The 27,042-nt window shown below is 39.5% G+C and overlaps 6 protein-coding genes across 11 annotated transcripts; 5 read left to right on the top strand and 1 right to left on the bottom strand.

Moving 5' to 3' along the window:
• The first annotated feature begins 145 nt into the window (after positions 1 to 145).
• On the top strand, positions 146 to 2,381 carry LOC108600234 (cingulin). Its single transcript, XM_017987663.2, has 4 exons — positions 146 to 425; positions 479 to 1,034; positions 1,430 to 1,929; positions 1,983 to 2,381. Exons 1-4 carry the CDS (start codon positions 250 to 252, stop codon positions 2,299 to 2,301), a joined length of 1,551 nt encoding a protein of 516 aa, XP_017843152.1. The 5' UTR covers positions 146 to 249; the 3' UTR covers positions 2,302 to 2,381.
• Positions 2,382 to 3,745: 1,364 nt separating this feature from the next.
• On the top strand, positions 3,746 to 21,398 carry LOC108607847 (embryonic polarity protein dorsal-like). Of its 6 annotated transcripts, XM_017998926.2 has the most exons (7): positions 8,707 to 9,122; positions 9,741 to 9,962; positions 16,908 to 16,952; positions 17,734 to 18,243; positions 18,725 to 19,107; positions 19,187 to 19,262; positions 19,344 to 21,398. In XM_017998926.2, exons 2-7 carry the CDS (start codon positions 9,941 to 9,943, stop codon positions 21,113 to 21,115), a joined length of 2,808 nt encoding a protein of 935 aa, XP_017854415.1. In that variant the 5' UTR covers positions 8,707 to 9,122; positions 9,741 to 9,940; the 3' UTR covers positions 21,116 to 21,398. The 6 variants fall into 6 exon arrangements, with proteins under 6 accessions (XP_017854413.1, XP_017854417.1, XP_017854415.1 ...); XM_017998924.1 differs by lacking the exon at positions 8,707 to 9,122 and adding an exon at positions 3,746 to 4,063 and having other exon boundaries at positions 19,187 to 21,398; XM_017998923.2 differs by having other exon boundaries at positions 19,187 to 21,398.
• A 992-nt stretch (positions 21,399 to 22,390) lies between these two features.
• On the top strand, positions 22,391 to 23,421 carry LOC108607851 (myb-like protein B). Its single transcript, XM_017998931.2, has 2 exons — positions 22,391 to 22,430; positions 22,647 to 23,421. Exons 1-2 carry the CDS (start codon positions 22,406 to 22,408, stop codon positions 23,396 to 23,398), a joined length of 777 nt encoding a protein of 258 aa, XP_017854420.2. The 5' UTR covers positions 22,391 to 22,405; the 3' UTR covers positions 23,399 to 23,421.
• Positions 23,422 to 23,628: 207 nt separating this feature from the next.
• On the bottom strand, positions 23,629 to 26,068 carry LOC108607848 (putative E3 ubiquitin-protein ligase UBR7). The gene is made up of 2 exons (XM_017998929.1): positions 25,182 to 26,068; positions 23,629 to 24,014 (listed from the first exon to the last, which is right to left on the bottom strand). Exons 1-2 carry the CDS (start codon positions 26,005 to 26,007, stop codon positions 23,638 to 23,640), a joined length of 1,203 nt encoding a protein of 400 aa, XP_017854418.1. The 5' UTR covers positions 26,008 to 26,068; the 3' UTR covers positions 23,629 to 23,637.
• LOC108607850 (radial spoke head protein 9 homolog) lies at positions 24,157 to 25,178 on the top strand. The gene is made up of 2 exons (XM_017998930.1): positions 24,157 to 24,586; positions 24,648 to 25,178. Exons 1-2 carry the CDS (start codon positions 24,239 to 24,241, stop codon positions 25,143 to 25,145), a joined length of 846 nt encoding a protein of 281 aa, XP_017854419.1. The 5' UTR covers positions 24,157 to 24,238; the 3' UTR covers positions 25,146 to 25,178.
• A 296-nt stretch (positions 26,069 to 26,364) lies between the features above and the next one.
• Positions 26,365 to 27,037, top strand: LOC108607688 (DNA-directed RNA polymerase II subunit RPB11). The gene is made up of 4 exons (XM_017998663.1): positions 26,365 to 26,488; positions 26,562 to 26,651; positions 26,711 to 26,885; positions 26,946 to 27,037. Exons 1-4 carry the CDS (start codon positions 26,436 to 26,438, stop codon positions 26,979 to 26,981), a joined length of 354 nt encoding a protein of 117 aa, XP_017854152.1. The 5' UTR covers positions 26,365 to 26,435; the 3' UTR covers positions 26,982 to 27,037.
• The last annotated feature ends 5 nt before the right edge of the window (positions 27,038 to 27,042 follow it).

Genomic DNA, 27,042 nt, shown 5'->3' on the forward strand with positions numbered 1-27,042 from the left:
TCGTGTAAAAGGCATCGCTGCGAATCACAGTATCTAATAATAATCTCTTTATTGGATTTTATGTTCAAATCATATTGCTTTAGTAGGCCCTGCTAAGTTATTTGACATGCAGGAATATTCAAGCGAACTCAGTTTTTTACTCGTGACCAGTCTGAGCGTATTTGAAGTTACAAAAAAATTTAAGCAAACAAAATAAAAATAATTAAAAATAAAACTACAAATATTATTCATACTCAGAATCTAAGCAAAATGGGTCCAAAAAGTCCACGCATACGCATAACGGAATATAGCTCAAACGGGGAAGACTCACCGCGTGGCAAAAACAATACGCCCCGTACGCCCTACAACAAGTCGATAATTGGCACTCAAATGAAGAAGCGTCGCTCGCAGACAACTTATCAGCGCATGAACCAGAAGCTATTGCGGTAAGATTGAGGCTTAAATTTGGTTGATACACATTTAGCAAAACTTCACATAGCACTGAGCCCAAGATACACATGAAGCCGCTGTCCAACATACCCAGGTCAGTGTACCTTACACCCTCCAGTTCGGACACTGAATTGAGCACCAACAGCCAATCAGCTCCAAAGCTGGCTAAATTGCCAGCGGCCACGCCTGCTTTGTCTCCACTGCCGCCCTACTTGACACTAAAGCGTCAGCAGACGGCGGCCATTCTCAACTTCCAGGCTCGCAAATCTGTTTCCCAAATGGACTTCAAGGAGGCGCGTCGCACTGGTAACTATCAGCTGGTGGCGCACCTGTCCAGCTCCAAGGCACTTGTGCCCGCCGTCAACAGTAAACAGGAGAAGCAGCTAACCATCAAGGATGACAATCTAACCAAATTGTTGTTACAAGATGCCGCCCAGCTGTGCAACGACGCAGCACGTGGCAACGTTCACTTTCTTGTCAACTCTGAGCAAGATGTGCGCACTGCCAGCCTACGCATCTTCAACAGTCTGCTGTTGCGCTCCTGGCGTCGTCGTCGTGATGAGGTCCGTCACCTCGGCGACCAGATTGAGGAGTTCAAGCGAAGTGTAAGTACAAGTTGAGTTTGTTTGTTACATCACACACCAGTTAAACTAATGGACAGTTAAACTAATTACCTTAATGGGTGCGTTATGTTGAAAACCATCGTTATTTTCGATTATTATCGATTACAAGCTCTAAGACTTCAATTAGTTAATTCAATTTAAGATTCAGCCTGAATGATGGGCGTAGGGTTCACACGAAGAACAAGAGGAAATCACCAACAAAAGCTTTATTCTGTACGGAGTCGAAAGTTGTCATCGATTAATTATAGATAAACGATAATAGCTTTGTTTTTTGAGGATGCTTAGGAATCTAAAGGGTTGTTTTTTTATTTGCTGCGTTTGCTCATATGTAATTATCTTAAGTAAGTATCTGTGAATAAATTTTCTTCCTTACATAGCTCGTCAAAAATCGCAATCAACTGCATGTCTATAACTCATTATTTGCCGTGGAGAAGCGTCGCAGTGATGTGCTGAACGATCAACTAAAACAATCCTATGTGGACAGTGCCAAGACCAAATTGTCTTACAATGAGATGAGCGCGCTGCTTGAACAGAGCAACAAAGAGAAGCAACAATTGGTGGAAGAATCAGTGCAGAAACAACAAGAAATTGAGAATCTGCAGGAGCTGCTGCAGCTCAGCAAAAAGGATCTGTTCCAGGCCAATGCGCAGCAGCGAGATCAATTGGAGCAGCTGACGCGTGTCCAAGTGGAATCCCAGAATGCAAAGTTTGATATTGAAGAGTTGACGGAACAGCTGCAATCACTAAAACTGGAATTGGCTCAAAGGCAGCAGTATGTGGATAAACTGCGGGATAATATTATTGATATAGATAAGCAGCTAAAGGATTCGAGCACAAAACTCTTGGAGCACAAAAGCGAAACGGAGCTGCATATTGGGTAAGCCAATGTCACTTTTTAAAGCTAGAGCCTTGCTTACTCTTTTCTTACAGCAAATTAATGGCGCGCTCGGCAAAGTTGGAGCTTGCCTGCAAGCAGAAGGACGAGCAGCTAGCTACGCTGCAGAACTGCTTGGCCGCCACAGTGGGTCAGCGCATTCGCCAGTGCTTGGCCCAACGAGAAGTCTATCAACATGCCACGTTTCGTCTGATGCACTTTGTTGCATATTGCATGCTACCGGGCACGCCTCCGCCGCTCATACCCATGCCCTCGCTGCCGGATGCTGTTAAGAAGATTCGGGGCATATTTAATGCCAGCGGCAAGGAATCGCACAACGAGCTTAAGGACATCAGTGTTGCATTATCAAAATGAGCTCAATGTAAATTTAAATTAATTGTATTCAATTTGTTCATAACAATGTTCTCAGTTACTGTTAATTGGTTCAAGTTCATTATTCCTTTAAATTGTAAAATTGTTATTTAACTGTTAGCCATTTAATATGAAAAATAAATTAGCATTATTTTTGAAAATCTAGTGTTGTGGACAAGACTTGAAATCAAAGATAAGTTGAAGATAATAATACTTTGTGGCTCGAAGAATAAGAGGGCTTTATGTATCTGCGTCCATTTTCAGCAGATGCTCATAACCGAAATTCTGTTAAATTTAAAAAAAAAATCCTTTTTTAAATAAAAATTGAAAATGCGAAAATACATTGACCTTTTTAAGACGAGCTCAAAATAAACAAAAGCAAATTTTTATTTTATTTTGGCAGAGCTCATTTTTTTTTTTAGCATCGGTGTGTAATAATCTTTGAATTTTCACTAGATTACGATAACCCAACCAATGCGTATACAAAACGAACTGCTTCTTCAGGTTTTGGACAAAATTTGCTGTCTCTAACAGATTCTGTTTTATCCACGCGGTTTATGCTGCTCTCATAGAATATACAGAGAGCCCTATGATCTTTTATCTAAAAGACAAAGCTCAGCTTACACTTGATTGCGTTTTTTCTAAGCCGTCTCGCCAACGGGCTGAGGGGAACGCCGATTCTGTCAAATTAGTTTTTAGACTGCATTTGGGTCACATAACCCACCTTGGTTACTTTGAAATTTTTTTCTATTCTGCTAGCGAGCATTGGATATTTAGCTTAAAATTAGCTTAAATTAGTTTTAGGGCACATTCCGTGAAAATATTCGCTACATGCGCCGCCTGTCCAACTATTCGCTATTGCAAATAAATATAAATTATATTTGCCTAGTGGCAACAATAATTTTAGCAATACTTATTATATTACTTATTGCTATTGCCTCTGGTGAGGTTTAAGCAGCTTTTATTACAAGCAGATGCATTGAAATTTCTAAGATATCGGAAGTACGTCAAATTACTCTGGCTGTTAAGCAAAAATTCCTCGAATCAGCTTACACGTCCGTGAATCCAACCACTCACACTCAAACACACATACACACACACTCAAACGCACACACACTATTCGCACACAGCTTCCGTTCATTGATTGTGGGTCATTTGCCATTTGTGGCCAGAAGTTTTCCGTTTACTCAGCTATCTTTATCATCATCATCATTATAGCCCTTCCGCCACATTAAGTGCCAACGGTAAGGCTTTGAACTGTGTATTTCACCATAGGTAAAGCTTTTCACCACAGCGGCGAATTGTGCGTTTGCGCATATGGCGAAGCTTTGGCGGCTGTTGGCTAACTTTTGAATTTGTTTGGTGGCAATGTGTCTTTGTTGTATTTGCTTTTGCTTTTTTCTTTTTGACCAGCGGCTGTTGTTGGTTGTTGGCGGCTTTTCATTAACGTCGGGACGCTGCTGCTAAACGGTTCATTGCTCGGCAAAACGCCTGGAAAAGCACAACAGGTGCAGAAGCTAACGTAACGTAACTCGAAATTCAAATTTGAAAAATCAAAATTCGAACGCAAACGCAGTTGGTAACAAAATTCGATAGAATATATTAAGGTCGAAATACGAGCATTTAGTGTGTTTAATTGTTTGTGCCTGTGTGTGTACGTGAGCGTGTGCGTGTATTTGTGTTTATTACGAAAATCGAAGCGAACAATTTGTTGTTGAAATAAAAACCTTAAATAAATATTGAACAGTGCTAAAAATTCTTTTGGGTAAGTTCGATACATCAAGCATGTGGCTATAAATAATGTCTTATGTCTGCTGATTTCTGCTCCCGCCTGTGTATTACAGCAGACCACCCGCTCCTAGCCGCTCCGCCTCGATCGGCTTAAGCTCCCCAAGCACACATATTGTTTATAAATAATTGGCCATTAAAATATTCAAAAATTTTGTTGCTTTTGCTGCTGCTTCTACTGCTGCTGCTGGAATCTAGCGCCTATCAATGAAATGGGTTTTTCCGTTTTGCACTCCATCTAACTTAATCATCCAGCATAACTTATGGTAGTCTCTAGTTTTGCGTCTGGGGAAAAAGTAATTAAATGATTCGACTTTCGATAACGTCAGTCTCTCGACTGCTTCTCTTACTCCCAATCAAATTAGACGTCATCAGCTGTGACCTGTTTTTTGTGGTTTTTAAATTATCATACAAAGGCATTCTGAAACGATTTATAGCGCGCTCGCGACTTCAATTCTACGAACATTATTTCTCGTTAGACACACGCTGAATGCAATTCAAACGAAATTAAATGTATTTCATAATAATGTTGTCTTACTAAAGAGATAAAAATGCATGGCTATTTAATTAAATAGTCGATTAGCTAGTCAATTTCATAGAAAAGTCCCCTAGATACACATTTATTAATACTTGAAAATAAATTAAATTGATTTATTTGTAATATTCTAGTGCAACAAAAACTTTTTCTTTAATATTAATATCAGAAATTCTAAGCTGCTAGTCTCAAATTAAATCGTAGAAGACCCAAAACTTTGAGAAGCTTTATTGCTTCGCAAAATAATTAGATGTGATATAAAAAAAATCCATACAGAATTTTTTTTTTTGCTATGCTTTCAGTTTTATTTAGAACAATTCCAAGTATTTGAACTAAATATTAAATTTAACCCATGCCCTTGCAGTTAAGCAACTCAACAATAACTTTAATGATACTTTGTATAACAAACTAATAAGTAGTATTGATTAGCAGTTCAACTATGTATATTTGCATATGCACCCAAAGACTTAATTTCAATACAATTTACTGGAAATTGCAATTCAGAATAAAGGCTAGCCTGCAACTTGTCAACAGTAGTAACCTCTATACACCGTTGTCCAGTTTCTCACATTGTCGAGGGGCCTCTGGCCGTGGCAGCTAGTGCAGTTGTTGCGACGATTCAAGCAAATCGCTGGCGCATTAATTAATTAATAGTCGTCTATAAGCGAGCACAAAACTCGTACACGGCGTGGCCTGTATGCGAATAAACGAGTATTTGTATTTGTATTTGTATTTGTATTTGTGTGTGGAATACAGGCAGAGAGTGTAGACAAGTTTATTTGTAGTGGGTATTGTGGTTGCCATTGTTATTGTTGTTCAACAATCGCGCAAAAACAAAAAAACATACATATTTGTATCTATCTACCTATAAAAAAAAGTTTACTTTGCAGACCGTTGAGTTGCTTGTCTGTCTACAACTTGTTGTTGTTGCTGCTGCTTTTCTAACAAAGTCCACAGCGTGAAATTGTGAAATTTTATATTGAACACATATCGCAGCAGATGCAGGCAACCTTGATGTCAAGCAGGCAAACCATACGCCTGGCAACGTGGGCCACCACATGCGGAACTCGAGCTTGCAACCAAGTTGCAGTTGCTCACTCGACGGCATTGTGATGTAATCATGAAAATAAAAGTGACTGGAAGTGGAACTGGATAGTTATGCGCAGCTGGAATGGTTGCTCAGCGATCGTCAGTCAAACATACTGAGTAAAAGAGAGAGAGAGCGAGAGTTGAGTTGAGTTCCGCATGAGCGCTTCGTGTATCTGCGAGATACAATTATAAACGCTCTGCAGCAATTGCGTCTCTGATGATTCATACACAATTCGGGGAATCCGAAACTGAGGCCAATCAAGTGCCATACAGCATAATGAACAACAAGTGGACAGGTTGGCAGTCGAGTTAGCGACCATTTTAATAAAGCAAATTTAGCTTTGACTTGGCTCAAAGAGCACAATATGCAGACCCAAAACTCTTGAGTAGCTATAATAAATTGACTTTGAAATTATTTTACTAAACCTTACGGCAAGTCTTGCGCGAAGCTTCTGAATCTTAAGTCCTCTTTATAAATATTTCAGCAGCAATTTGCAGAAAATACGTAAAGCGCTTAAGGGTATTTGGATGATTGCCGTACGCTTGACTAGATTGACTCGCCAGCTGGCCAACATTTGTAGTTTGCTCAACTTATTGTCGCGCTCTCTCTCTCTTCCCTTCTCTTGCTTCTCATTTTTGTTATCAATAAACTCTCTGCGCGCTTCATTGTGAAGCGTCTTGAATTTTAATGCCCTACGCAGCGTGTCTTTGTCCATAGGGCGTTGGTTGCGACGACCTTTTGCCAGAGACTCTTGCAGTTCATACTCTCATGAGTATATACACAATTGTCCCATAAACGCTTTGGCTGGCCTCTGGCTTGGCTTGGCTTGGCTTGACTTGGCTTTGCTTTAAAAGTCAACGGCAATACAGATGTTGCTTAACTAACCGCTCAATTGCTACCAATTTTCGTATTCTCTCTCCCTCTCTCTTTGTTTCTTTCTTTGCTTCGCTTTGGGCTGACGTCGCACGTCGCACGAACTCCTTGATTGGCTCTCGACGGCGGTAAGCGGCGGTTCGTTGCCTTTGTTAGCGACTCTCGAGCGTGTGACCTTGAGAGTAACAACACATGTGGCGGGAGAATTGCAGAGCTGCGTTTGGAGCTTACATATCGCCGTATCGCTTTCTATTTTTTTGGGTTTTGCTTTGCTCTGGCTTTTGTTTACGCAAGTGACGCCAAAAGGTAATCAGGTTAACCACTCTTGTGACGTAGCCGCAGCTTTATTTATAAACTTTCGACTGACGTCATAAACTCATTGGCAAAACCTAGCCTAAGAGCTCTAAATTTCCCATGGTATTTAATATCTTTAGGCTGATATTCATTCATGCCAAAATTGATTTGTTTCTATTTTTATTGGCATTGCAAAATGGCAAATGCATTTAATGTGCGCTGCCCACACCGCGTATACTTGATGTTGTTTAAACTGTGTTTTCTAGTTGCACCACATAAACACAAGCAAAAATAAATTATACAATTTGTGCACAACACAGAGTTGTAGTTGTAGTTGTAGTTGTCGACAAATATTTCAATTTTTGCACACATATTTCTGGCTATTTGTTTAAATGACTGTAAAATCACGAATGATGGAATGGCAGCCAAAAATTAAGTCAATAACTGCTCAGACTCATGACCTCAGATACGTATTGTGTCTGCTTCTGCCCAAATAAACATATAAACGTTTGCGTGTATAATATATGGAATTTTTGTGTTGAAATTAGCATCAGATTTATAGATTTTATATACATTTCGCTTTTGCCGAGGGTCAAAGATGTTTTTCTCGTGAATGAATGAATATTCCTCGATCCAACAAGCAATAAATAAATTGTCAAATTAATAAACTATAACTAATTAAATGAATGTAGGCGATTCATCATTAAAGGTCAATTTTAAAGAACATGAAGAAATAATTAAGCATTGCTTTCATTTACTGAATGATAACGAATAATTAAACCTTTAATACAAATTGAAAAATTATTTAATGCAGTGGATTTGTTGTGATTGCTTTGAATTATTTAATCATTTTGTGTTAGTTGACGAATTCGAAGCCAAATACATAATAATAAATAAATATAATAATAATCGAAAATGATTCAAATTATTTTGTGGTAGTGTCGATAAATCTTTAAAAAATAAATAAAATTATTTAAGCTATAGAAAACAATACTTGGATTCTCAATCGTAATAACATAGTTGAATTTGAATCAATTTATAAATATAAATTTTACCTTTTATAATTCTCCATATTCTATTAAGTTAATTATACTAATTAGTAGTAATCCCAATTCAAAAGCTTAAATATTTGATTAAATATTGAAATTTAGAACAAACGAAAACATAAAACTATTGTAAAATCTCCAAGCGAAAAGTACTTTGTTGGATCAAACTAACAATAACAAATGCGTTTGTTTATTATAAACCGCTCAACACTTAAGATGCTCAATTAATTGTTGCACTTGTTGCGTCACAAATTAATCAAAACAATACAAAGCAAGCAAGAAGAAATCTCGACGCGTGTCCGATATCGGCAAACAGCAAACCTCAAAATGGCGAATAAACAGATGAAGCAGAATGTGCTCGAGCATGATATACACTTTGCCATAGAAAAGCCATTAAAATATTTCCAACTTTCAGTCAACTTAGAAAGTATAATAAGTATTTCGATATAGAACAATTCTATGCATAAGAGAATATTACACAATATCCCTTCGACTTTAAGAGTTCGCATGTAGCACATTTCTATTTTCTAACTGACAAAGTGTATGAAAACAAGCGACGAAATCAAAAGTTTGTATCCGCAGTCGACGAGCCGAGTTCATACAATGTCCATCGGCAATTGATATGCGAGAGTGCGATAATACGTATACGAGCTGTGGACAAGTTGTAACAAGTTGACGCAAACACCAACATAAAAAGATTTGTGGGCGAAGCCAGAAGTGAGCGTAGCGACTCGAGCTGAGTAGATTTGCTGAGCTGCGTTCAGTGCGATCTGTCAGTTCGACGCTTCGCTTTGCCGGCAACGGTTGTGATTTGGTTTTAAGCGCGACGACGAGCGTTGAGTGGGAATTGTGCAAGTCACAAGCGAGAGCGTGTATATATATTCAAACTTGTGTGTTTTTGCTAATTATATGTCAGACAACTTTTATTATAACTAATACATGCATATAGCCAGAGTCTATACAGATTATACTAATAAATTGGCTGGCATGCAGTGATAATAAAAACAACTTGACATACAAGTGTGCGCGATCAACAACAATAAGTTTCTTTTTCACTGGCAAAACGAAGAGCAACAAATTCAACAATTATTAACTAAAGCAAAATGCAATTGTGAACAAAATCCATAAGCGTGTAGTTCAAATTGATTATTCATCTGTTTCAAACAACAACAACGATAGCAGCATACAGTTTATAAAGGTTAGCATTAATAAATTAAATAAACAAATTGAATTTAAAACTAACGCGCAATAGCCCGCGCTATATTATATTTCAGTTGCAAATGCAGTTAAGCTGTAGATTGTTTGTTATGGCAACGCATAAATCAGCAAAGTGACAACAGTAACTACAAAGTCTGCCAGTTAATAGCAAGAAATGCAAGTTTAATTAATTTATGAAATTTAATGCTATGCAGCATGTGCGCTATTCAGTCTTAATATATAGTATTAAATAATATATATAATATATATGCATGCAAGTCAAATGTCACTAGAGTTTATCGCTGAAAGGCGAAATATGATTTAAAGTGTTTGAATAACAACAAGTGCCAGACTGTGTAGTAGTTCGCAATGCGATTGTTGAACAGTTAAAAATGTGAATCACTTGCGCAGAGGCAGATAAGCTTTGATAGCTCGTAGACTATTTGTGTTATTTTCAACGCTTTTTGCTGCAGCATATTAAGTATACGCGCAGTATACGCAGCGCTTGCTTAACTAACCAACATGCATTTAATTTATTGGATGTTTAACTAAAAAGAAATCGCTTTAGCAACGACAGAGTGCAAATGTTAAGTTTCCAATTTGATTCCTTATATTCCAGACGTACACTGATAAGCGACTTTACAACTCACAACAACCAAACAAACAAACAAACAATCAAGTGCCGAAATTGCAGATAAGCGACAATCAAATTTCTACACTTGTTAAGGCGTGTGTTTTGCCTGTGTGGGTGTGAGTTTCTTTTTATGTGTGAGTGCTGCTCTAATAGGAAATAACGAAGCAGGGAGAAATATTTGAAAAATGGCACAAATTACTGCCAACGGTAAGTTAATACACACACCTGCCTACATATATATATGTATATAGATTTTAGATATTTTTTACAAACTTTTTGCGGTTAGCTAAGAACGCGCAAACATTTTTCAATGCCTTTGCCTAAGCAAATATTTAGATAAGCAGTTTGTAAATATTTTTACAAGTGAACAAAAAGAAAAGTTTATAAAAATGAATTTGGGCGGCATCTGGAAAATTTCGTTTATTTCATTTGCAATCAAAAGAAATCAAAGCCTATACGTAACACACGCACTAAGACTATAGATTATATATGTATATAGCGCTGGCTAATTGCAATCGAACTAACAGTTCTATATGCTATAGCCAAAAATAAAAAAAGACTTTAAATGCTGCTGAATTTTATATACAAAAATAGTAGCAGTCAGGGTCAAAGCTACTTGAATATCGATTTATCTGCCTGGCTGGGCCAGATACAACTGGAACTGTTGGCTCTGGTCGTCTTGGTCGTGGGTATACATAGTTCTTACTTTATTCACACTGGCAAAGGCAACAACACGCCATTGAATTGTTATACAGCAATTGACGAAAGCAAACAAACAAACAAATAGAGACAGAGAAGCAACCCGAAATTTCACACCTTTTGTAGCTCGACAAAACGTGCACGCACAGCATAGAAAACTTGAACTCAATCAGAGCATTGTGGCGTTGGAAACAGAATACAGAAGCAAAGCACACAGGCACAAGCACTGCTATTTGGCTATTAAATGTTGAATAATACTAGAAGTGAAAAGAAAAATTGTAAACAATAGACAGCCAGTGTATAAAGTGTAAAGTATTTCGGAAATGCTAACCAGCAAAAACGGAACTTTGATTTCATATAAGTAATATTTGTTTACATTACTTATAATAGACATCTTTCTAATCTAATCTAATATTTAGTAAAGGTCATGGCTTATCAGTTTCACTCAAATTACGTATACGCATATTGTACACACAGCAAATGTATACAAATGCTTTAGCTACAAAGTGGAATTGATTGAGCTGTGAACAGTTATACAGTCTAAGCAAATACTACGGCAGTGCTAGCATTTTATGAACAGCTCTCCATTTGCCACACGCGATGTGAAAATTGCTTTCCATCCATTAGAGTGAAAGAAATTCTGTCAACTTTTGTTTTTGAAAATTTCTACTGCACGCCCCTTCATTATTGTTGTTAAATGCCTTTTGGCTGGGCCACTTTTCTTTTGATTGCCTTGCATAGACATGAAAATCGATTTTGTGTTAATTGTATTTTGCGGTGTTTTTACACTTGAACATTATTGGCGCGCCTTTGTAATTTAACATGACAGCCAAGACGCTGGCTACCCTCACTTTACACACACAGAGAGAGTGTGTGTGTGTGTGTGTGTGTTCATGTGTGAACCATTAAATTAATTGCCTTTTAATTAGTTGCAAACATTAAACAAAATATCTGAGCAACACATAAAATACAAAAATTTCAAAAGCTTCGTTCACTTCAAAACCTACAACTAATGCTATTTATAGCTACAGTTTAGTTTGGTTACTGATATGACTAAAAATTAGCATATCTCGCAGCTACTGTACTTGGGAAATTCCAAAAATATTGCCCCCCACTCACCCGCCCATATCTCCAGCTGATTGCAGCCTGTGCGTAAACCCACAAATAATCGGCACGACGTTCTTATCAGCTCTGAAGCGAGGTTATGCTTTTGGTTAAACGTGTTTTGACTTAATACGAAATTGATTTGGATGCTGCTGTCTGCACTAATTAACTATCAATTTGATGCTGCCAATTGTTGAACAACATCAATTAGGCCTAAAAGCAACATAAACTCAATCAATTACGACTTTTATATAAACGAGACAGCATTAATAGCATTATTAAAAAAACATGGAATAAATGTGCAATGTGAACAAAACATAAAAATATACATATGTATATATAATAAAATATATATATGTTATGGCTACTATATAACACATAAAAATTTTAAATGTCTTTACGAAAATAAACGAATTATCAGTCAATAACTCGAATTGGTTGTTGGGAATTCGTGATTATTTTTCTAAAATTTATTGCACACATTTTATTGGTACTATAACTGCCTATCAATACTTAACAAAAATAATACACAAATAATACTTTAGAAACTATTCCAATGAGCTCCCATGTGTTTCACATTAATTTATTATTTTCAGAAATTTTTTAGCTTTGAAAATCATTTAACGAAGTAAAATTATACTATTTTCAAACAAAATCAAAACCTTATTGTGATTTAAAGTTTTTCATTATCTTGTTCTATTTCCTTGCCCCAATTGGAAACATTCAAAAACTGTAATAGGTAAATATTATATTGGTATAATCAAAGGCTATACATTACTCTACCAATCACAACAAATTTTAGTAGCAATTTATTTAAATTAAAATAAATAAATTAATTGCTTGCAGAAGCTTAGCCAAAGTCCAAAATTTATAAATAATATCCCTTAAGCATTAGCTAGTATTTTAAAATGTGACTTCAAGTGCATAAGCTTTTGCCTCTTTCTATAATTCCTATATTGCTTTATTAGTACGCCAGCGCATTATAATCTGTTAATAATTAGCTACGCTGCTATCAAACAGATTCATTATAAAAGTTAAGTGGTGCTAATGACACACAGTTCTATTGAAAATAATGTATACGCCAGGGGACACGGACTGACTTCTCTCTGCTAAAACAATTTTTTGAAGGCCACTTGAAAGCATGACCCACTATATATATGTCAATGTTAGAACTAAATAAAAATGAAATAATATTATTGATTTTCAAACAAGTATTTATAAATATATATCGTGCGTGTGTGTATGTGTGTGTGAGTTTGCATACTAGACAGGCACTTAAAATAAAAAAGTTCACAGAATATTTTTGTGACAAGCGGTTGGAGACTTCCGACACAGATTTGTGGACTTCAATTTAATTTGTTGGTTCACATAAACACATGTATGTACATATATTAACAAGTGGACAGGTTAAAGTTGGGCGCCACCAACATTTAAATACACTTTGACTAGGGTATCGCAGCAAGCACACGCATGCACTCACAAACACATACACACAAAACAGCTAACGCGTCACAGCTCGTTTTCGCTGTAGCGTCAGCAGCGACGCCGCCGCTGCGTCGGCAGCGACGTTTGTATGGCGCGTCAGCACGTGCACCCCGCTGTCTATATTGAAATTGAAATGTAAATAATTCCTAAGTTATCCTAAGTTATCCGATCGTTCTGAAACTTGCTCAATCGGTCGAAAACAGGACTAGGCAATTTTGTGATTTATTTCAGATTTTTAAAGATTTTTGTACTGCCTTATTATATCGTTTTTTTTCGATTTGCGGGGGTGAGGGGGGAGGAAATAAAAAAAATAAAATAAAAGCGTTAGGGTGCATATAGGAGCACATACATACCAAATTTGGGTGCTCTAGCTCTTTTAGTTGCTGAGGAACACGCACTCATACAGACGGACGACGGACCGACGGACGGACAGACAGACGGACCAGACGGACATGGCTATATGACTCAGCTCGTCGAGCTGATCAAGAATATATATTACATTTTGGCGTTTGCCACGCCTCTTTTCTCCTGTTACATACATTTGAGCAACTTCCTAATACCCTTTTTCCATTTTTTACAAAAATGTCAAAGTGTATAAAAAAAAAAAGTATGTGGAGTGGTTCTTAAAGCTGCTTAGGAAGCACACACACACACAAGCTTATAACAAACTCTCACTCAAGCACTTGAGGTGCAAATGGGGCTGTGTGCGTTGCCTGTGTTTGATGTGGAACTTCATAAAGCACAGGCAGCTTCAGTGTGGGTGTGTGCGTAAGTGTTTATGGCTGTGATTAGGCCCAATATTGACAGGAAGAGCACAATGCACAATGTTCGCGGAAATGGCGCTACCAGAACATACCCTTTGGCAAGCCTTCACATTGTGGTAGCCACAATGGGCTTTAAAATATTAAAATGCATTAAAAATTCAGATAATTTGGGCTTGTTTCTTTGCTATCAAGTTAGTTTAAATTATGTTGGGGTTAGGCGGCACCCTTTGTTTACTATACAGGGTATGAGAAATGCTTTGGACGCGTCCACTTCTATTTGTTAGCCCATTGATGACTGGCCGGCCACGTCCTGAATTTTGTGTTACTGGCGCAGTAGCTGCTGCTGCTTTCATTTTCTCTATTTAGCTGTGTTTATTTTCGCTTCAGAACGCGATTTTCCAATCGATTGAACACGTGACAGGCAGCGAGCTACTAAACGTGCTAGTCCCACAGACACACACACACATACACGAACACGCACACACACACACAGTTGTGCATATGGCGCCAAAAGCGTAGACAAAAGTGCCATTTTATCAAGAAAGAACTTTAAACAAGTTTAGCGAAACTTGAAACCGTCTTTAACTTTGTTTTCTGTCTGTGCCTGGCGTTGATTTCATTCTATTTCTGCTAATATTTAATTAACATTTCGTTTTGTTCACTTTCGCTTTTGCATTTATTTACGCATCAATTTGTGTTGCTCTGATTTATGTCGCCAACAATAGAAAACCAGAAAAAGTCGAAAAAAAGGAAAGGAAAACGTAAAATTACTTTGGGCTGCCAAATGCGAATTAAATTTGCTTTCCAGCCAACACAGACGGCCTTAAAGTATTAGCAGCTTAGGAGGAGGCCATGCCTCAGTGGAGAACAATTTTGAAGCGTTTTAATTAAATAAACAAAAAATTACACTAAACATCGCAGCAGCAAGCATGACGGCAAATTTATAATTGAATTCAACAGAAAATTGCATTTCAATTAGGCCTGCTTTGTATGAAGGCTTTGTGTCGAAATTTATGCAAGACTCTTAAGAACTTTTGGGATTAGATTACTCGAGCTGCATTAGCCGAGGCTCAGTATGCGTAGGCGTAGGCGTATGAGTTCGAATTTAGAGTATTTATTTATAAACACCAATTCAAATTTAAGCCTCGCTATCATCAAGGTGAGGACATGAATAATTTGTTGCTCACACGCGTTAGTTTTGCCTTTGATTCGCCTTTTGTGTCTTGTGTGCATATTGATTAAACAAAGCACTTGCCTGCCTCACCAGGATTAAGAGACACGCGTGACCCAGCTGGTTACATAATAAGCTTGCCAGGAGGGGGCGGTTGATACAATCGGATAATGAGCAAAGCATTATGAGCGGCAATGGAACCAAAGGCCGCTGGCGTTGCGCCACCAGTCGGATCATCTGCTTAAAAGTTCCCATTGTCATTGGGACGACTGGACGAGTTGCTGCCCAACCAGGCGACCCACATTCGCTTGTTACACTGAACAGACAGAGCGTGAAAGTGACAGAGAGCGAGAGAGAGAGAGAGATAGGAGCAGAGCGGGAAGTACAAAAGGAACGGCGGCAACCGTAAAGCGTAAACAACACACACACACACACACAAGCTCACCTCTGTGTGTGAAGCTTTCTGTTGTGGTGTGAATTGCTAACGAAGAAGCAGCACAGCAACAACAAATACATCAACTTGCGTACAAATTGTTTTTGCAATGTTATAAATGTAAACAAAATTAACATATGCAAATTTTTCATGCCCACGTGTGTGAGTCAGTTCAACACACACACACGCACACACAAATACTATATGTTTGTGTGTGGCTGTGTAGACAAATAGCCTGTCTGCCTACAGATCCCCCCTCTACGCCCCGTGGCTATAAACTGCAAGGCGTTTGAATTATGTGCAGAAAATGCAAATGATGCAGGCATATGTTGCAACTTGCAAGTTGCTTCCAGCTCGGCAACAAAATAACGTGTAGCAAATGCTATTAAACAGTCATATTCGCATGCATTGCTTATATAGCCATTGCTAGCACACTTACTAAGCATTTACATATACATACATACATATCTGTATTTATGGTCAATATGCTAACCTTGATATTTATATAACCAACCGGTTACTCAGGGCGTCTGTAGTGTGTGCTGTAGTTTGTAAAAATATATACAACTGTTTATTCAAAGCTAAAACGGAAGCATTTTTCTACGGCATATGTTTGCATACATTACACGGATCAAGGACTATAGCTAATAAAATCTGTGTAAGCTGATTGCATTTTATTTCTCGTGAGCATGTTTAATAAATATTACGCATAATAATTACAATGCAGGGAGGGCTGTTAGAAAAGTTGTTACACAATCATCAGTCTATCAAACAAAGCGAATTTTGTAAATTTCTTTCTGAATCGAAAACAATTTTCTTTATGCGAAAGTGTATTACATATATCGGGACCTAGATAAAGCAAAAATAAACAGAATATATAATAAGCCAATTTTTATATCGGCCATTCAATTATATTATAAGTGACCCAGAATCCCTCCAGCTCATCTAAAAATAGAACAAGAGAGAGCTCTTGCAAATGAAAATTTCTTCTTTTAGCCCTGTTCTTATTCGCTTTATAAATTGAGTTATATGGAAAAATTAACATTAACATTTTTAATAACTTCAAAAACAATGGAAACATGTAACATTAAATGCATATATGTATACTAACTTAATATACAGAAATGTTTCAGTTTATATTTCCTACAAATTCTGAAAACATTCAAATCTCTTTGATAAGAAGTCGAAAAGTAGCATTTCATGCTTTTTAGATTTTAAATTGTATAAGTTAAACTAGAACTCTAAAGAAGTATAACTATAAAGCAGAAAAATTGAATTACGTTAACATCTAGCGATTATGGAATTATATGAGCTTATGCTACAAACTTAAATTAAAATTTGCCATTATCTCTGGTGGTTGCAATTGCTTTAAAAACATTACATTATCAATCAATTTACATCAGCTGTCAATTGTGGCTGCTCTGATAAATACTGATTACAAGCTAGAATCAGCTGATATAATGATTTGGCTAATCCATCATTATTTTAATTTGCAGGCAATCAAGATCAAATGTGTGAGGAGCAACTCTTGGCTGATTTGGGTATGCACAGCCACTAACAATAAATACGTCTAATTAATAATCAACTAAAGCTAGATAATTACGGCACATGTGCTAATTAGCCAGCATAGGCATGTGGGGGTGGTGTGAGTGGTTAGTGGTTGCAAATGAATAATTTGTTCTCATAAGTCAATCGACGCAATGCTTAATTTGTGGATCTTTTTACTGGAATTTTTAGTGGTCAGTGGGCACATTAAATCTCAGCTGAAAGCCAATGTTAGTTGTTGTTGTTGTTATTGTTGTTATTGTTGTTGGCAGGCTAATAAAAGCATATGAGAAAAAGAGTGGCAAAAATAAGACTTGAACTTTTTTTTTGCGCGCTGTTACGGAACTTTTGACGTCAGAAGTCGACATCTGGCCAACGACAGCTAAATGTATAATAAGGCCTGTAATACCAGAGACCACAGCCCACAGCCCACAGTCCACAGCCCACCACCCCCAGCCGCCATGCAGACCACTCTGTGGCAGCTTGGACGAGCATAACAATAGCTTTGATAGATGGCACACCGCAATTTAATGCCATATAGTATACATTTGCATTATTCATAAATATAGCCAGCGTGTATCTTAAAGATACATACGCCACGCTCAGTACTCAGATATACACTTATGTCTGCATGCATGTACGTCAGCTTGTGCTATTTGCTAAATTGTTTCAGCAATACCATTGCAAATAGCTGCCCCCAAACACACACACACACACACTAACATAAGCTTCTTATTGATTTTTGCTTATTGACAACTCTTTTGATATTTTTTTCAGACGAAATATTGAACACTGGTCGCGAATCCGACGCACCTAACATGCCACCACCGTTCCGCCCCTCCGTCTCCTTGCCGGTCATGCCCTCCCCACTGCCCGTTGCCATAACGCCCGCAGTACAGCACCCCTATATACACATTGTGGAGGAGCCGACCGATAATGTTATCCGATTTCGCTACAAGTGCGAGGGACGCACAGCAGGCTCCATACCGGGCAAAAACTCTAAGCCGGAGATGAAAACCTTTCCCACCATCGAGATTGTTAACTTCGATGGTCCGGTCGTAGTGGTTGTTTCGCTGGTGACGCATGAAAAGCCCTATCGACAACATCCGCACTGGCTGGTCAGCAAGGAGGAGGTGGAGAACTGCAAGATAGGTGTCTATAGAAAGCAACTGCCGCCACATGAGCGGCGCCTTGAGTTGCAGAAAGTTGGCATACAGTGTGTGAAGAAGTCAGATGCGCGTGAATCGCTTTTGGCACGCGAGCAAATCAATGTTGATCCGTTTAACGGTGCGTATGCGTAATTTCAAATGCATTTCAAATTGTGGCTGTTAGTAATCAAAAAATCGATATATCGATTAGCCTTGATCAATAAACAAAACAAAATTGCCCTGCAAATATAATCCTTAATCGCCTAAGGCAAACATTTTAAGTTGCAAAGATTTTATTAATGAAATAATAGCATTCAAGCTTCAACAGCATTATGGTTTGATTCTTTAACTCTTTGCCTAGTTATTTCTTTTGTTTAAAAAATGTTTAATAATGACTTTCCATCTTTAATTTTTGATAAAAAAATTTTTGAAAAAAAAAAAGTGGAATATAATTCATTTAAATATTCATATTTAAATACACCTGAAACATACAGAAGTAGTTTTAGTCGAAAAAATTAAATTAATTGAATCGACATATCGATAATTTTGGGCCATATATTATATGATATAACTGTAACGTGAAATCATTAATAACTTGTATAAAATTATAAAATCTGCAGCTAAATTTGATCACAAAGACAACATCAACGGGATTAATCTGTACGCGCTGCGCTTGTGCTATCAGGCCTTCCTCAAGGTGGGAAGCAACAAGATTCCACTGGATCCCGTTGTCTCCGAACCCATCTTTGGCAAGAGCAATGAGTTGACCATCAATAGAATTTGCAGTTGCTCGTCCAAGTTGAGTGGTGGTGATCGGATCATCATGTTGTGCGAAAAGATCAACAAAGATGACATCAAAATACGTTTCTTCGAGACCAACGAGGTGGGCGAGGAGGTGTGGCATGACTTCGCGGAATTCCAGGCCACAGACGTTTACAAGCAGGTGGCCATAGCCTTTCGCACCCCACGCTATCGCAACACAGATCTAACCCATAGTGTGCAAGTAAGTTCGCCAAGAGGGATCCGATCCACCCGACTCACTGTCAGACTCATATCGAGGGTGCTAATGCGTTTCATTGCAGGTGTCGATTCGATTGGAGCGCCCCTCGGACAATGCGACAAGTGCATCGGTGCCATTCGAGTACTATCCCAATCCAGGTATGCTAACCTTTGCGCGTCTGCAGCGCAAGCTGAAACGCAAGCAGGAGATGGACGTGTTCCAGCAGATACTTTCTCTAGATAGCGAGACGACAGCCACCAAATACTCCTGTCCGCCGGTCGACCTTAATGAGGACGAGAATACGGTGTCGTCCGACGAGCAGCAGAGTTCGGGAACTCTTAATGATTTCGAGATCGCGGTAAAGAAAATGCAGCTGCGGCATCGCGCCGAAATGGAGGCCAACGAGGCGGATGCGACTGTCACGGAGTACACTGATGGCTATGACAATGATCAGGATCAGGAGCCGGACATGGAGATAGAGCTGGAGGTGCCGCAGCTGCTGCCACAGCTGGCGGACGATTGTACGCAGACCTCGACTCCCATGGAGGAGATTCTGCAGCAGCCGCAGCTGCAGGCGCGTCCACTGAGCACGGTGGATAAGATCAACGACTGGATGCGCAGCAGCGAGTTTGAGCGTACTGACAGCCTTACTGTGGAGAATGGCGACACGCCCACCTTAAGCCACAGTACCGCCCAGACGGCGTTCACCAATGTCAGCAGTTTGACTGCCAATACAACTATAACCAATCAGCTGGAGGATGAGGAAAAGCTAGAAGTAGAGTCGCGTCGCGATACGCTGGAGAATGCGGCACTCAAGGAGCTGGAGGAGCATGTGAGCGCCAGTGCGCAGGCCTCTGTGGACATTGATGAGAACTTTGATGAAACTGCAACCTATACGAGTCTGCAGATTGCCTACAACCATCCAGTGGAGATGCCGCAGAGCCAGAAAGTCAGAGATGGACAGAGCTATCATGCATCCAATCCCTTTAGCCAGCTGGACGAAGCGGAGCTGGTGGTGCTCACCAATCCGCCAGCGCCCAAGATCAAAGTGAATGCCGCTCAAACGCCAGCAACGCCCCCATCACCGCCGCTGCCGCTGCCACCGCGCACACCTTCACCCGTGCCTGATCAACGGGTACCGCCGCTGCCTCCCAAGCCGCGCAACTCGCAGGATCTAAGCGTCAGCGAGAGCGTCTCCAACTCGGTGTCGCTGAGCCGCTCGCGCAACGGCAGCATCAGCTCCACACGCACCACACCCTCACCCATAATTATAATGCGCACGCCCGATCAGAGCCCCACCAAGCGCCTGCCCACGGCCGCCAATGCAGCCACGGGCAGCGTTTCGGCCAATGCCTCGCCCAAGAAGCGACAAGGCTTCTTTTCGCGTCTGTTCTCCAGGCGCCGCAGCCGGGCAGACGAGGAGCAGGCGCAGGGTGAGCTCAATTCTCGCGCCACTACGCCCACCGCTAGTCGGGAGCCAAGTCTGGCAGCCTTTGCCTTGGGCGATCCCAATCGCAGCTCTGTCAGATCCTTGCAGCCGCCGGAGTGCGGCCGCAGCGGACGTCCAGTAGGTCGCAGCTCCAGCAGTGTATCGGGCAAGCGTCCGGCGCACCTGGATGCCGATGTTATACATATACCGCTCAAGGGAGGCGACAGTGAGAACTGCCTGCTGCGTCCCGAGAGCTACTCGAATGCCAGCACCCTGACCTACGGACGTCCGTTGGATCGTAAGACGCTGAGCACGCTGCAGCTGGCGGATATACCCATTAGCGATGGCAATATGGAGCTGGTTGCCATTGCTGATCGCCAGAGCATAAAGAATCTATGCGAGGGCGCCTATGGTGTGGTGCTTGATCCGAGCGTGGATCTCTCTGAGGCCGAGCATTTTGCGCTGTACACCAGCAAGTCGCCGGAACCGGAGGCAGCGGCGGGCGATGAACAACTCCCGGCAGAGTTCTTGAGCGCCGACGAAATAGCCCGACGTCTGGCTGAGGCCAATGGCCTAGAGTAAAATAGTCTAGGCTCCAATTTTTATCACTCTAGCTATTTGTATTGTTCTCTTTTCTTTTATTTCTTTCTTTCTTGCAGTATTATATATATTTGATATATACGTGTGCTCTAGTCTACTTACACACACACACACATAGATACATATACACAGTTTGTTAATCGTCCTTCCACCCCAATTGTATTTCTTGTAGGTAATTTAACACAGCATTATCGCAGCGAGGCACACAAAGCCACCGAAAGTGTTAAGCGCAAGCTTGCACACATAAAGCACCAGAATCCCAAACAGTATAAAAAGTTATTATGTAAGTTCAATTCGATTTTACTGGTGATGGTTTCAACTTCTTCTACTGTCTAGTACTTCTTCTTATTCACTTCATAAACTTCTTTTAAGCGCTAAGCATTTTCTAAAGCATACATTTGGGCGTATTCTTCGCTGACGCTGCATCTATTAGTTCCTAAAATAACGCACACACACACACACACACACATACACATATACAGTTGAAAAGCAGATATAGTTAAATTGATTTCTTTCCTAGTCGTTATTGCTACATAGTACTTACATATATACCTACCTACCCTCTACTTGTGGACCAATCAGCAAAACAAAAATTAAACTTTCAAAATTAATATTATACGGTAAATCGTATTTTGCTAGTCTCTTATGGGCTTGCTTATACACACGTACATATTATATTCATATGTGTCATTTGATGAATAAAGTTTTATGCTAAAATTGCAAAAGTTTTGTTCTCGTCAAATTTTCTGAGCTATAATATTGAAACTCAACTTTTTATACACAATATATAAACTTTGTTTGTTTTTGTCTGCTTCAATGATGCTTCTATACATGCATAAGATATAAAGTCAACGCTCATATATTTCGATAACGATATATATATATATATATACATATACTAAATGACTGACAGCGTTATATTTCTTTTCTATATATCTTAAACTCTACCTATTGTTAGCCAATAGAAAATTGTTAAAATTTTTTGACTTAGCATAAAATTAATAAACAAATTAATGCTATAGATATATAATTTTCAATATGCTCTTGAGCAGATTCATTGGAGCATCGATTTTTACTAAAATTCTGCATAATATGCAATGAAAATTTCTAAAACTATAGTTAAAATTTGCCGTTTTAAAATGTATGGGGTATTTTATATTAAGCACATTTTTAGTGCTGCACTAAAACTTCGGTCTTGCCGAAGAAACCGCAATATTTTCTCGCAATTTGCTTAGTTTCTTAGTTTTCCAAAAGAGTTGGCGACTCACAGGGATGTGTCTTAGTACATTCATTAAGTGTAAGTTATAAGTATCTAATGTTGTTTATTGTTGTTGTTGTTGTTGCTGTTTCTGTAACCTTTTTCCTTTTCTTTCTTGTGTTATGCACGAATGCTATAGAAACTCTTACGTTCTCTTGATATTTAAAAGCTTTGTTTCCATTACGCACATTAACAAAATAAGTTTTATGCTAGTTTGGCCAGTTTGCTAATGAACTTTTTCCAATACTTTTGCAGCGCCACAACATCAGCAGCAGCAACAGCAAGAGCAGCAACAGCAACAGCCACTGCTACAGGCACAGCCACAATTTGTGACACATATGAGCAGCTACAATGGGCAGAGTCCCAGTCCCACGGGCACAGGCACAGGCACTGTCAATTATGTGCCAGAAATCAAGACAGAGCAATACCACTATGACATGGACATGTCCCGAAATTGTCCCTCAGCAGCCAGCTCATACAATAACTACAACTTTCCAGCGTCGCCCAGCTCAAGCTGTTCCACAGTGGACAGCATAGCGCCAGTCACCCGCATGCAATCGCTGCATCCACTGCAACAACAAATGATGCAGTCGCCGAATCAACATGAGCAGATCAACTATACTCTGAGTATAAACAGCAACAGGAATGGCACTTGGCATACAACAACTAATTTCAACGGTGGCGATATGACGCCCATCAATAACAGTTTTATCAATGGCAATATAAATGGCAATGGTATAAACAATAACAACATATTCAATATGGATATGAATCAGTCGAGTACACCGCTCGCAACAAATATAATGGAGGCACCTAGCATTGCAACATATGCCACAAATACTGCGGAGTTAAGGCAGCAGTTGCCTGAGGCATCAGCCATGGATGATTTGTCCTTCAGCGATTTGATCAGAAATGTTCCCAGTGTGGACTATGATGATGATTTGATGCATGATCTGGATGCCACACTTGGTAACCTGGACATGGCAAAGCTACTTAATCTTAATTAAATAACTTAAGAACATATATTTATACTTGTATATATAGCCTTGTATATAGTTAACGTCTAGTTTTTTATTCATTTAGTGTGTACTTCGAATCTCACTACAAAACATAATGTTATGCATTTTTATGTAAATTCTTGTTAAACCTAATTAATAAACCATAAAATTTTGTAAGCACTACGCCATGAGGAATGTTATTTCTACCTCTATGTTATAAATATTTATAAATATGTATGTATGCAAATTTAGCGACAAAAATACGGCTGCCCCAGATGCGCGTTATTTTCATTCTTAATGCCAGCAAAGAAACGATTAATGTCCTCTTCGGTAACCACCTTGTTGCTTGCGGCAAATGACTGTAAATACTCCTTGAGCTTATCCTTCATGCGATTGTATTCGGTTATCGCGTCAATCTGCTGCGTGCGTCCAATGGAAGCCAATGCACGTATGCCCTGCTCGTAACTGGAGTTCTCTTCGGCGCGGAGCATGCCGCGCTCCTCATACGTCTTGGCCGAGTCCTCAGCATCGAGCAAGAACTCCACAGACTGCTCCTTGTAGAGCTTCATGCATTTTTCACATTGACAAAGTGCGTTGCGCCAGTCGTTGGCCCAGAAAGCAGGACCTGCAATAAATTAAAAAAATTAATAATTTATTCTATATATGGGCGTTCATTCTCGGCTACGCCAGAAAATGCGATTATATTAACTATGAATCTTTTAAGCATATGTTGCTTCAATCTAGTTGTTGTTCGAGCTTTAATCAAACAACTTAGCATATCTTTTTAAATACTCGTATATAAGGCTGCAACTAATTATATTTTGTGTGCTTTCAAATTGTGTCCTCGACATGAATATAGAATACTTTTCCGAGGGCCTAGAGTGCCTGATGTATAGCGGTCGCAAGCTGTCCCCGGAACAGCGCATACTTATTGAAAATTCATTGATTGTGCTCTTGCAGGAGAATCGATTCTCGGGCATGTATTTTTGGGGTCGTATTACTGCTACCAAGAATGATTATTATATTGCCTTTGGATACACAAACGACTGCCTAAAGGATCGCAGATATTTTTACAGCCTGGATCAGTATCAGTGGCAACTGTTGCCTTTTGTGCAAAGCCCCAAGATTTTTCAGGCCACTGTGCTGGCACGTGAGCCTTTTGTTGGGGATCCCAGCCTGCAGATGTTTGTCAAGTTGGTAAGTTAAGCAAGCTTAAGGAACCTTTAAGACAAAATTTGTACAATACAGTTGTATTTAGGATCCCACTTTCAACATTGTGGCCAATCAAGTGGTCAGCATTACACGCGCCGAGGTCGTCAAACTCAAAGAGGAAGAGCGTTTAGCTGCTATAGTGTTTATCATAAGCGAGGAATGTGCCATTTCTCCGCGTGGCGCGCTTTACAAGATGGTTGATGGCCGTGTCATACCGAATCAAATGTTTCGCGGTCTCAATGATTTACAAATTGATAATCTATCGTACTATCAGCTGTACCGTATACCGCGCAATGATTTGAAAACCAATTTATCCAAGCGCTGTGATTACAACTATGCTATTGACTTTTTAGACACCATTGATGGCGTTATACCTCTGGGACAGTCGTTCATATTGAACATGCAGCGCAATGACCGCGTTGCCATTATTAAATCTTGCATCTGGCAGGGAATGACGTTTTTCCATAAAGTGGACTCGCGTAAGCACGGATTTCTATACTTGGGCGATGGTCGCAAGAACTTCGATTTACTGTTTATGTATTAAATAAAGCAATGCTTTAAGAGATGTCAGCACTCATACCTTTGTGTTCTTTATTCGCCTTGGGACGCTTGCATTCGTCCTGTGTGAGCTTAGCGCGCTTGCTCTCTGGCTCGTCAGACCCCGAGGGCTGCTCACCGTTCACTTCTGGCTCTTTTTTCTGCTGACTTGCATCTACCTCAACATCAGTTGTCTCATTGGTTTCCTTGGGCGGCAGCATGGCCAAGCCTGTGTAGTCGCGCAGAAAATCGTGACGATCCATGCAAGTATCGCAGATCATTTCGCTGCAGGCATCCAGCCATTTCTCGCTCACAGCTGGTGCCTGAATATGAGGCAAATGGTACCAATCCTCGCAAATAGCGCACTGCAGCATAACCTCCTCAGTGGTTCGTTCTGGATCGGGATAGGGACGCTTGCATTTGCAATACAATCCCTGAAAATTATGGTTATATAGATTGCCGGCATTTTTTGGCTGCTTTCCCTCTAGCTGTGGATTTAGGACGCAACACTTCTCGCTGCCCATACGCAGGGTAGGGCAATCACAACGAAAGTTGCGTTTGGTATAAAGCTCCACAAGCTCATGATTTTCATGACAACGATACGAACAAGCGAGACAAATACCAGCACATTTGGTTAAATCGTTACGTGCCTCTGGGCAACAGGTCAGGCATGAATATAGAGCCTGGCGTTGAATGTTGCCTTTTGTATAGGTACAAGCCTTTTCATCCGAGGCGCCAAGCACAGCAGCGTATTCTTTTTCCATTTCCTTCTCTTCCTCCAACACATCGATCATTGTTATGGTTGATTGCTCCAATGGATTTGCTTCTTCCACCTCTGGAGCGCTGCCAGTAATATTTACTTCACTCATTTTGCCACAAAAGTCAAATATAAAATGCACAGATGCAAAAAAATGCGACACAGTAATGCTGTTGGTGTACAAACGGAAAATAGTATCGATTAGTCAAAGCATCTGTACCAAAGTGGCGGCAGAGCAATAAGGTACATTGAAGTATCGATTCTTGGCGGGTCTTTTTCAAAAGTGACTATTTTGATTATTGCTTTTTTTATAGTTTTATGTAACAAAAGATATATCCTCGAGTTTAATTCGCTTACCTTACTTACACAAACTGCGGCTCTTAAAGATGGCATATAAAGCCATTTCGATACCACCATGCAAATGAAGCATCGATAAGCGATACCTGGCTGCTTCGCTTATTTTCCCATCTCTAATAACAGCAAACTTTACTATTTTATTTACTAAACAATTGCACGTTTTGTTGTGATAAATAAAACAAAATGAATGCACCACCGACATTCGAGTCATTCTTGTTGTATGAAGGCGAGAAAAAGTAAGTGGAAAAGTAATAACAGCTAAATGCTCTATTAAAACAAACATTTTCTTGCACTCGGCGCCAAATGTAGAATCATCAAAGAATTGGACACAAAAGTAACAAATGCGGCAATATTTACCATAAACAAAGAAGATCACACATTGGGCAACATGATTCGCAAGTAAGTGTAAGCAATTAAGAAATCATAACTAAATAACAGGAGTTTTTTTTTGTAAATAGCCAACTGTTGAAGGATCCCAATGTGCTGTTTGCCGGCTACAAAGTGCCGCATCCATTGGAGCACAAGTTCGTCATACGCATACAAACAACGGCCGACTACTCGCCACAAGAGGCGTTCATGAACGCCATTACAGATCTTTTGGCCGAGCTGTCGCTCTTCGAAGAGCGTTTTAAGGTTAATTTAGAAATATGCATTTTCATGAAAAACAAATATTAATTTATTGTGTCTTTGCAGGATGCCATTAAGGAAAAGAAGGAGGGTGGTGATTAGTTTTAAATATGCTTTTAATTTAATATGGAGTATATACGACAAAGAAATATTTTCACTATTT

This window comes from Drosophila busckii, chromosome 2L, assembly GCF_011750605.1.
Source record: "Drosophila busckii strain San Diego stock center, stock number 13000-0081.31 chromosome 2L, ASM1175060v1, whole genome shotgun sequence".
NCBI lineage: Eukaryota > Metazoa > Arthropoda > Insecta > Diptera > Drosophilidae > Drosophila > Drosophila busckii.